The sequence below is a fragment of the Propithecus coquereli genome, unplaced genomic scaffold (genome assembly GCF_000956105.1).
Source record: "Propithecus coquereli isolate 6110/MARCELLA unplaced genomic scaffold, Pcoq_1.0 Scaffold124, whole genome shotgun sequence".
NCBI classification, from domain to species: domain Eukaryota; kingdom Metazoa; phylum Chordata; class Mammalia; order Primates; family Indriidae; genus Propithecus; species Propithecus coquereli.
This window is the reverse complement of record NW_012136525.1, coordinates 1471137-1483006: the sequence shown is the minus strand read 5'-3', so window position 1 is coordinate 1483006 and position 11870 is coordinate 1471137. Positions and strand designations below refer to the sequence as shown.

The window sequence follows — 11870 nt, the reverse complement described above, 5'->3', positions numbered from 1 at the left end:
GATAAACTTCATTTGATCATGGTGTATAATTCTTTTAATGTGCTCTTGAATTCAGTTTGCTAGTATTTTCTTGAGGACTTTGCATCTGTGTTCATCAGGGATATTGGCATGTTAATTTTTTTCTTGTAGTGCCCTTGTCTGGTTTTGGTGTCAGGGTAATGCTGACCTCGTAAAATGAATTTGGAAATATTCCCTCCTCTTCAATTTTTTGAAAGAGTTTAAGGAGGATTGGCATCAGCTCTTTAAATGTTTGGTGAAACTCAGCCATGAAGCCATCATGTCCTGGGCTTTTCTTTGATGGGAGATTTCTGATTGTTGATTCAACTCCGTATTCATTATTGGTCTGTTTAGATTATCTATTCTCTTATGATTCAGTCTTAGTAGGTTTTATGTTTCTAGGAACCTATCCACTTCTTCTGGGTTATTCAATATTTTGGAATGTAATTTCTCAGAGTAGTCTCATGATCCTTTGTATTTCTATGGTATCAATTTTAATGTCTCTTATTTCATTTGTTTTTATGAGTCTTCTTTTTTATTAGTGTAACTAAAAGTTTATCAACTTTATCTTTTCAAAAAACCAACTCTTAGTTTCATTGATCTATTAGTTTTCTAATAATCTATTAGATTTCTAATCTATTTCATTTATTTCTGCTCTGATCTTTGTTCATTTCCTTCCTTCTCCTAACTTTGGGGTTAGCCTGTTCTTTTTCCTAGTTCCTTGAGGTGTAACATTAGGTTGTTTGAGATCTTTTTTCTTAATGTAAACATTTATCACTATAAACTTCCGTCTTAAACTCCTTTTGCTGCATCCCATAAGTTTTGGTATGTTGTGTTTCCATTTTTGTCTGTCTCAAGATATTTTTTCCTTTTTTTCATTCTTTGAGTCATTGGTAGTTAGGGACATATTTAATTTTCACATATTTCTGAATGTTCTGGTTTTCCTCCTGTTATTGACTTCTAGTTTCATACCACTGTAGTCAGAAAAGATACTCAACATAATTTCAATCTTCTTAAACTTGTTAAGACTTATTTTGTGGCCAAATACCTATCCTGGAGAATGTTTTATGTGCACTTGAGAAAAATGTCTATTCTGCTGCTGTTGGACAAATGTTATGTATATATCTGTTAGGCCCATTTTGTCCAAAGTGCAGTTCAAGTCCAATGTTTCCTTAATGATTTTCTATCTGATCTATCCATTGTTGAAAGTGGAATATTGACATCCCCTACTATTATTATATTGCTATTTCTCCCTTCAAATCTGTTGATAGTTGCTTTATATATTTCAGTGCTCTGATATCAGATGTATACATAATTGTTATATTCTCTTGATGAATTGCACTCTTTGACATTTATATAATGTTACATAATAACCTTGTAGCTTGTTACAGCTTTTACCTTAAAGTGTATTTTGTCTAAAATAAGTACAGTATTCCCCCCTTATCTGCAGGAAATACAAGACACACACCCCACCCCACCCCTTCCCCCATGTATGCTTAAAATCACAGATAGTACTGGATCCTATATATACTATATTTTTTCCTATACATACCTACCTATAACATTTAATCTATAAATGAGGCACAGCAACAGATTAACAACAATAACTAATAATAAAATAGAACAATTATAACAATATGCCAACATCACTACTGTTGTGCTTTGGAGCCATTATTAAGTAAAATAAGGGTTACTTGAACACAAGCTCTGTAATACTGCAACAGTCAATCTAATAACTCACAGGGCTACTACAAGACTAATAGGTGGGTAGCGAATATAGTATGAATACACCAAAGGGATGATTCATGTCCCAAGCAGGGTGGAGTGGGACGGCGCGAGATCTCATCACACTACTCAGATGGTGTGCAATTTAAAACTTATGAATTCCTTCTGGAATTTTCCATTTAATATTTTCAGACTGAGGTTGACCACAGGTAACTAAAATTATGGAAAGTGAAACATTGGATAGGGGTGACTACTATATAGCTACCCCTGTTCTCTTTTGGTTTCCATTTGCATGGAACATCTTTTTCCATGCCTCACTTTCAGTCTATATATGTCCTTAAAGGTGAAGTGAGTCTCTTATAAGCAGAATAAATTTGAATTTTGGGTTGTTTTTTTAAAATCCATTCAGGCACGCTGTGTCTTTTTTTTTTTTTTTTTTTTTGAGACAGAGTCTCACTCTTTTGCCCGGGCTAGAGTGAGTGCCGTGGCATCAGCCTAGCTCACAGCAACCTCAAACTCCTGGGCTCAAGCGATCCTTCTGCCTCAGCCTCCCGAGTAGCTGGGACTACAGGCATGCGCCACCATGCCCGGCTAATTTTTTCTATATATTTTTAGTTGTCTAATTAATTTCTTTCTATTTTTAGTAGAGACAGGGTCTCGCTCTTGCTCGGGCTGGTTTCGAACTCCTGAGCTCAAACAATCCGCCCGCCTCGGCCTCCCAGAGTGCTAGGATTACAGGCGTGAGCCACCGCGCCCAGCCACGCTGTGTCTTTTGATTGAGAAATGTAATCTATTTTTCACTCAAAGTAATTATTGACAAGTAAGGACTTATTACTGCCATTTTGTTAACTGTTTTCTGGTTGTTTTGTAGGTCCTTTGCTCCTTTCTTCCTCTTGTTTTCTTCCTTTGTGATTTGATGATTTTCTGTAGTCCTCTGATTTATCTTTTATGTATCTACTATAGTTTTTTGCTTTGTAGTTACCATGAGGCTTACAAAAAGCATCTTATAAGTCTATTTTAAGCTGATAACTTTAATCATATACAAAAACTCTGCATTTTTCCTCCCCTCTCACACACATTTTTAGTATCACAGCTTACATCTTTTTATAGTGTATATCCATTAACAAGTTATTGTAGCTATAGTTTTAAATTTTTAACACTTTTGTCTTTTAACCTTTACCAATGAGTTTTATACTTTCATATGTTTTCATATTACTAATTAGCAGCTTTTCATTTCAGCTTGAAGACATTGCTTTAGCATTTCTTGTGAGGCAGGTCTAGTGTGCCCATGTTATTCTGATTTATCTCCTGTGACAATCACTGAACGAGATCTCCAGGATCTTTTATAGTTTACAAAGTTTATGACTCTGACCTTAGCTCCACCTCTTACATTGATCCCTTTCATTTCTGCTGATTACAGTTCAGGGATGTGAGAGGTACACTAGATCGTAAAGATAATTTCAAGCAAATTAAATTAACTGTACCAGCAAATAAATAATGACCATTTAGTATAACGAGTGCACTACTGATTTAAAATTATGAGCACAGAGGTCTAGTCTCAACTTCTTAAAAGCTCTATTTTTTTAAAAAAAGAGTAATAGATACAAATATCCTTTTATTACCTAGTGGAACATTTATATTTAATCAATTAAAAAGGTAATGAGATAAGCAAATTAAAGGATAAAAGAGACACCAACTTTTTCCATATTTTAATTACCATTATTGCACCAATACAGCATACACTTTATATACACATATCTTAAACATTTTCAATTTTTCAGGAATTCAAATACATAATATATTATCATCTTGAGAATACAAAGAACACAACACGGAGGAAGATTGAGAAAATAGGTTCTCAGTATTTAGTCACTAGTGATTCTATAGACTTTGTTTTTAGTGTTTTCTACTGGAAATTTAAAATGTCCTGCCATGGCTCTGCAAGAATAGAGCTGCCTGGAAGAGGAGGCAATGAAAAACAATGGACCCAAAGTTAGAAAAAGTTAAGAAGGAAATCCTAGAGAATAATATACTTTGAAACTAAACATAAAGACTCCCTTCAGCCAGCGTGTACACATCCAAATATGTGCTAAAGGGGGAAATTACATCCTCCCATTTCATCCTCAAAATTGCCCATTAACAAACAAAATAGTTAGTACTCATTCATCTGAGAAGTGGAACTCTCTTCACAGCATTGTATAAGGAATGGTGGAGCAAAGGGAAAGGAAAATGGTGGGAGAGCAACTTGCTTTTGAGATACCTTGGGTGATGAGGATCAAAGCCTTCGGTAAAACCTGTCACAGGTAAAGCTGTGACTCTCCAACTCCCTTCATAAATGACAATATATGTGATAGCAGCTTTCTATTGAAGAGCTATGGACTGAAAAAGAAATGTTTGTGGAAAAGGGCCAGATACCCAGGCAGCCAGGCAACGTGGGTACCAAACAAGACTTAAGTGCTTTTAACCTCTCCACTCTACAAATCAGGTAAAAAGCTCTAAAACCCTTCAACACTTTAGGTCAAATAACAGGACAAATACAAATTAATGCTGTGTTTCAAATGCAAAAAGTAACTAGATGGAGCTGTAGAAATTAAATACATCTGTGGAATATAACTTGGAAAGCACAGTCTCTTGAACCTCTTTCACGGAAGAGACACCCACTGGTTAAAGATGTTGCACTATTCAACAAACAGAAAAGAATAGTGAAGGTGCCACCAACACAACCCTCTTATCATAGGAAGAGACATGTAAACACACAAGAGGGTGATGGAGCTGCACCCAGCACTAGATGTTCACTCAACAGGAGAAGCCTGAGGGAGGCTATATAGCAGAGACCCAGGAAACAAGTCTTTCTCCACACCTACCCCTATCAAAATTCTGAATTTGTAAACACTGAGGTCAGCCTGTCCATTTTTAGAGTCCTGGGTTAGTGGAGAAGGAAGTTTCAAGGTTTTTGTTTCCCCTGAAATCGCTAACTAGGGCTTCACAAAGAGGCACACAAGGGTCATGAGATGATTCCGAAGTGAGTTAAAGAATTTAAGAGATGGAGAAAAAATTTACAGATGTTAGAGGTCATTCCCCCTCAAATAAACACTGGCCTTTTAAGCCCTGCATAGTCAGCCACAAGTATGATAAGATCCACTATTCCCCTACCTTGGTAGTAAGCAGGAGATAACAGATGCTTTCTTGGCTGTACAAAAAGTAACAACACAGGGGAGGGGCGTAAACCAGCTTGAACGCAATGGAGAAGCTATGAAAAAGATTGTCCAGTCATTTTGGTTCTGGGGAGGGAAGGGGTTCCTAACTTCCCTCACACATTGGTGCCCTCAGGTCATTTTTATTCCTTAAGTCTGTCCTTAATGTCCTGCCAATGCTATTCAGAACTGGACCCAGTTGGATGGCTGTGGTGCCTGGTTTGGAACAGAGCTGCAAGACAGGAAGCAGAGAAAAAGCCAAAGATATAGTATTAGGATAACTGACTACTCCATTCTTTACTTAATAGTTTCCACGAAATTGCTGTCCAGAATTTCTAAAACCATACTTCACAGCAATTCTACCTGCCAAGGCCTGAAATATCCTACTCAAATCTCATCCTTTCTTGTCCCACCATCCCCAGCACTGTTTCTTTCCCTAGAACTCCTTCAAAAAACTCTATGTGACCTGCAAATCCCCTGCATTCCCAGATCAAGATTTCATTTGACTGTACATATCTTCTCTACCTTAACTGAGAGTATGCTGGTTACACTACACCCATTACCTGGATGCAGTGCTAAAGTCTCCCCACAAGTCATTGCTTGCAGAAACTGGAGCTGGTGCTGGTGTCGTGACAGGAGCAGGAGAATCCAAATCTAAAAGGATATCTGAATACAAGGTAAGAGAAGAAAAAAAGACAAGAGGAAACAATAAAAACCCTGGAAATGAAAACTTATGTTCGTACAAAAATCTGTACACAAGTGTCACAGCAGCTTTATTCATAATAGCCAAAAACTGGAAATGATCAGATGTTCTTCCATTGGTGATAGTTAAACACACTGTGGTACAGCCATACCATTTAGACTCAGCAATAAAAAGGAACAGACCTACTCAGCTATAAAAAGGAATGAAATAATGTCTTTTGCAGCAACTTGGCTAGAACTAGAGACCATTATCCTAAGCAAGTAACTCAGGAATGGAAAAACAAATACCACATGTACTCTCTAATAATTGGGAGCTAAACAATGGGCACATACAGGCACACAAAGATGTAAAGGACATTGGAAAACAAGAAAGGGGACGGTGGGAGGTAAAAACTTACCTGTGAGGTACAATGAACACTATTCTGGTGACGGGCACACTAAAATCCCTGACTTAAGCATTACACAAGGTATCCATATAACAAAAACATTTGTACCTCTTTAGTATTTTTAAATTTTAAAAAAGGAACAGACTATTGATATACACAACAATTTGGATGAATCTCAAGGGAATTATACTGAATGGAAAAACCCAGTCCCAAAAGGTTACGTACTATAGGATTCCATTTATAGAACATTCCTGAACTGACATAACTGTAAAGAAGGAAAACTGATTAGTGATTGCCAAGGGTTAGGGATAGGGGAAAGAAGGCTGGGAGGGAGATGGGGTACAGTTATGAAAGGGGACACAAAGGATCCTTGTAATGATGAAACTGTTGTGCAGCCTGACCATGACGGTGGATCCATGAACCTACACATGATAAAACTGCATAGAACTAAATACACATATACACACACATGCACACAAATGAGAACATATAAAGCTGGTGAAATCAGAGTAAGACTGGATGATGGTATAAATGTAAATTTCCTGGTTGTGATATTTGACTATAGTTTTGCAAAATATTACCATTGAGGGAAATTGGGTAAAGGGTACACAGGATCTCTTGGTACTATTTCTTACAACTGCATGTTAATCTACAATTATCTCAAAAAAAAAAGTTTAATTTAAAAACATAAAAAAATCTTACATACTATTGCCAGTGTCTTCTGGCAACACTTACCAAAAGAAGTAAGCTATATCATTTTCACCTCAAAAATTCCAGAAAGAGAATGCTTACCCTGGGTAATCAATTCAACAGCTTATCTGTACCATCCAATACATTAAGTTAAAATTCCCAGACTCTAACATCTGGTTCTCTAATCTTAGGAAAATTTCTCTCTCAATTCTAATGTTCTCATTTTTCAAATGAGAAGATATAAATATATTTATTCTTTTTTCCATCAGATAGTAAGAAAGAATAAAAGTATATACACAAACCCAGATATAGTCTCCTTTTCTCTCAATTGCCCTTGTGAAGAAATGGAAAAGATTAAGAAACAGCACTTACTGAATGGCTACTATGTTCCAAGTACTGTGCTAGGTAGGTGCTGTCACATCATTTAACCCTCACAATTCTGGGGTAGTTTTACATCTCCATTTTTCAGATAAAGAAATTGAGACTCAAAGAACTTAAGTAATGTTTACCAAGTACATTTAAATATAAAGTAGCAGAGCCATAACAGAAATCTTGGTCTGTCTGATTCACAAGCCTACTAGCATCAAACCAAGGAACGACAAAGGATATAGTCTTTTTAATAACCACATGTTTCTGCCAAAGAACATACCAGATGCTATGACTCTCAGTTAACCTGAAAAGCTTTCATTCCTTGCCAGAGGCTGCCAGAATCACCTTGTCAGTACCAAGAGCCAGTTCATGGCAAAACTTCAACCCTCTCCTTAACAAACAGGTGTTACCCAATTAAAACATAAGATATGATTTCTCAAAGTTACAAGTACTAGATTTACCTGCGTCACTACCTCCATGGTTAGATTTTGGAATAGGTGGTGGGGTGACATGATTGCTGATGGCGACTGAGGAGGATGGTGGGGGAATAGTGACTTTGCCTCCAGGTGGGGGTGGGAGTAAGCTTAGGCCCCCAGCCCCTGCAGTCCTGGGCTTAGAAGCACCTCCTTTCTTGGTTGTAATGTTCTACAAAAGAAAAAAAGAGGGAGAGAGAGAGAAAGAGAGAGACATGTCACAGGTTTACGGAAACACAGGAAAATAAAATTTTTAAAAAACCATACTTACCCCAATACTCAACTTGATGGTCTGTCCTTCCTTGAAGCCCAGATCCAACTTGGGACGAGTGTCCATTTCTTGAGATTCTTTGGAAATCTCGGATTCCTGCTTTACCCACCTTTGAAAACATAGTAAACTATCTTAATTTGGAATTCCCTGAAAGCAGAGTCTGACACACAAATTTGGGTGCATTTAGTTTATGTGAAACGGAATTCCAGAAAGCAGAATGAGAGACCACGAAGAGTGAGGAAGAAAGGAGGAAAAGCCAAGCAAGAGAACAACTGGGGTTCAACCCACTATGGACTCTCTGAGGACCTTGCAGAATGCACATTAGACTTGTCCCTTCCCAAAGGACGGCATCTAGCCACCAATCCTGATCCCTCATGGTTGAGCGCTGCCCCTGAGGAGGTGTTAGTTCCTGAGACTTCCAGGTTACACCTCTGTGCTGACTGGCCTTCCACAACTTCAGAGAGTCCTGAAGCCAAAAAGTGGAGGTATGCTTGCCCTCGAGGTAGGAAGCTGATGATATGCATAGTGCTGTCCACCGCAGCTGCACCCAAATCAGGTGGGCTGAGGAAATGTTGCAGTAAGCACAAAACATGTCAGCTACATAAGGTAACAATATTTGCCCATGACTCCCCACATACCTCACATACAGCCCTGCTGTATTACTGTACACCTCCCTCCACCACCTAAAAGTGAGGGCAAATTCCCCAGAGGCATAAACAAATGCATCATCTCAAACCACTGGAAAAGGGATCTAAAACATATTCCAGGCTATAAGGGAAAAAAACACAGACTAGATACAAAGATAACCTAAGGAAACAGAAGTGAATGGGGAAATTCGTATTTATAGTTTACCAAATAAACCAAAACATAAAAGAGATAATGCCCATTCAACTAAGTAGCAGCATTCCCATAAGCATTTAACCTGGTAACTAAGGACAAGCTTCACTCACTTGAAGTGATCTTGCAAAGAGACATTAAAGTCAAAGGCATCTCCCCGATCTGCAAAGCCAATGCCGATGAAAGCGCTGCGCCCTGAAAAAAAGGTAGGAAGACTCAGAATAGGAAGTGTCCCCATGGCAGATTCTGCCCAGTGCAAATATAACAGTTACCCTAACTAGATAAAGTTTGTGAATGTGAAACATTTTCTCACAGACTAGGAGTCAGCAAACTACATACCCATGAGCCAAATCCTGCCATAGCTTATTTTTGTAAATAAAGTTTTACTGGAACATAGACAAATCAATTTGTTGACATATTGTCTATGGCTGGTTTCAAACAGCAAAAGTAAAACTGAGTAGTTGCAACAAAGATCATCTGACCTGCAAAACCTAAAATATCTGTCTCTGTTTGCCAACCTCTGTTATAGACTATGGAGAAAAGATTGAGAAATTACAGACCTAGATATAGATGATTCAAGATAGTCACACCAAAAACTACCATAAACAAATGGGCAAAATGAGTGATTTCTGTTGCTAGGTATTATAAACTAAAATAAAATCTTAAGCCCTCCAGCCAACTAAATCAGGCCCCTCTTGGCCAAGGAGACCCCAGAAAAACCTTAAAGCTGAGTTGCCACCCGTGAGGAAAAGAGGTCAGACATGCCTAGTTATGCCCCAACTCTTTTGGAGTTACTCTTTGTAACAATAAGATACAAAATCATTAACAGGCCTAAGGCCATGTTAGGCAAAGGTTAAGCCACAGCTGCAGGTCCTCAATTTTCTTAACAGATTGCTTGAGTCTGGTTGTGTCCTGCGGCTTGTCTCTGATTAACAGACTTCCTTAATTTAAAACATTCATTCCAAGCCTTTAGACAAAGCTTCGTTTTGTTAACCAATTGCAAATCAAAAAATCTTTAAACCCACCTATAACCTGTAAGCCCACCCCCTCTCCCATCTCCTGTCTTTTCAGGCCAAAACAATGTACACGTTCCATGTATTGACTTATGATTTTACATATAATTCCTGTCTCCCTAAAATGTATAAAACCAAACTATAACCCAACCACAGCGGGATCTCTTGCTCAAGGCTTCTTGGGCTTGGCTCTCCAGGCCATGGTCGCACATACTTGGCGCAGAATAAACCTCTTTAAGTTATTTTACAGAGTTTGGGAGTTTTTCCCTTGATAATATGCATTTTAATCTGTTTTAAGTCTGCCTATGAATTATCAGTCTTGAATTTGTGTTCGTATGTATTACAAATAACATGTTAATCCTTCTCCTTTAGCAACTATAGTAACTTTGGAGAAAGGGGAAGAAAATTTAGTAAACTAAAGCAAAATAAATCGGGACACACATAAATTGGGACACACGATCGGGACACACTTTCACTGAAGCGCATTGACTATTTTCCTAACCACATCTCATTCAAAATCCAGATCCCTTACCAGTACCATCCTGGATCCGGATTACAAAGTAGCGGCTCGAATCTGTCACTGTTTCCACAGCAATACCAGGATATTGTTCTACTGGTGCCTGAGCAAAGAGCTCCCCTGATAGATAAGAAAAAGCAGAGGAAGCAAAAATCTAGAACTTCAATTAACAAGTATTTCCATTCCAGTCCCCAACTTTAAGGTACTTATAAAAGCACACCAAACCAATATCCTTAATGTCAGGAGGTCACCTGCACAGATTACCTGAAACTTTATCCTCAAGTTTGATATAAGCAATCTTTCCTTTTGAAGTGATTCGGAGGCGACCAGTCCAATCAGGCTGGTCTAATTTCCAGTCGGACGCCCTAGGATAGGAAAATAGGAAGCCTCAGGCCTAGGGTCTATGTGTTTCACATACTAAAAACTACCCAGAATGTTGTGCCGTATTTTTATTTCCCTGACCTGGACCACCTATTCTTTCTACCTATTAAATAATCAACAAGAATAATTCATGATCTCCTCTATACAGATGCCTCATGCTACATACAGTCCAAAGCAAGTAAAAGACAATGTTACTACTTGATTTTGGAGTCCAATAAGCATCATTAGAAACATGTAAAAGTACAAATAAAAGCAATAAATAATAAAATGTCTCATAATGACACTATTTTCTTAACTATAGATGATATTCTATATAACAGTACTTTACTAATAAGGTAACAGCAAAGTCTACTAAACAAACATCCTGGGTAACAGCAGCCTTCCCAAATCACCAAACATATTTGTCTTTCACAGAATTCAACCACTATTTACAGTGTTTATGAAGTCACAGGCACTGTTGCAGATGCTTGGGATACAACAGCAAAGAAAACAAAGATTCCTTCCCTCATGAGGCTTACATTCTAATAGAAGATAGACAATAAAAAAGAAACAGTAAATAACATAATTAGTATCTTAGAAGGAGATAAGTTCTAAGGTAAAAAGAAAATGTAGAAGCAGATATGGATTGAGGGGACAGTTGGAGAGTCTACTGGCTGTAGCATTCAAAAGAGTGGTTAGGTAGATCTCATTAAGAAGGTGAAATATGAACAAAAATGTGAAGCAAATGAGAGTCACCCATGCAGATATCTGGGGGGAAAGTATTCTAGGCACAGGCAACAGCTAGTGCAAAGATACTAAGGGAGTGGGGTGAGTGTCTGGTATGTTTGAAGGACAGGAAAGAAGTCACTGTAGTTAGAATAGAGTAAGCGATGGGAGAGGTAACAAAAGACCAGATCATGCAGGGCCTTGTAGGCCATTGTAAGAACTTCAGCTTTACTCTGAGTGAAAAAAGAGTTATTACAGGTTTTAAGCAGATATGATCTCCCTTACATTTTAACAGGATTACTATGTCTGCTGAATGGAGACGAGCTGTAGGGACATGAGCACTGAAGCAGGGGGATTAGCCAAGAAACAACTGTAGTAATCTAGAAAAGTCATAATGGTAGCAGAAGTGGCTAGATTTTGGATATATTTAAGGTAAAGGCACCAGGATTTTCTAATGGATTAGATGTGGGGTAGAACAGAAAAAGAGAAATTGAGGAAGACTCCAAGGTTTTTAGTCTGAGCAAAGCAGTTGTCAGTAATTGAGATGAGGAAGGCTATAGGTGGAGCACGTCTGGGAAGAAAGATCAGGGGTTCAGTTTTGGATATGCTG

General features: G+C 38.1%; 1 protein-coding gene across 2 annotated transcripts in view; it reads right to left on the bottom strand.

Annotated features, from left to right (window-relative positions):
* Positions 1-3417: 3417 nt before the first annotated feature.
* Positions 3418-11870, bottom strand: part of NECAP1 (NECAP endocytosis associated 1) — a 14119-nt gene continuing 5666 nt past the window's right edge. Inside the window, exons 2-8 of one of the 2 annotated variants that reach the window (XM_012637872.1) lie at positions 10439-10539; positions 10190-10294; positions 8758-8839; positions 7808-7916; positions 7525-7708; positions 5480-5582; positions 3418-5148 (exon numbers count right to left, since the gene is read on the bottom strand). In XM_012637872.1, coding sequence (XP_012493326.1) covers positions 5100-5148; positions 5480-5582; positions 7525-7708; positions 7808-7916; positions 8758-8839; positions 10190-10294; positions 10439-10539 — 733 coding nt within the window. In that variant the 3' untranslated portion in view covers positions 3418-5099. The remainder of the gene's footprint in view (positions 5149-5479; positions 5583-7524; positions 7709-7807; positions 7917-8757; positions 8840-10189; positions 10295-10438; positions 10540-11870) is intronic. The other variant, XM_012637873.1, reaches the window with a different exon arrangement.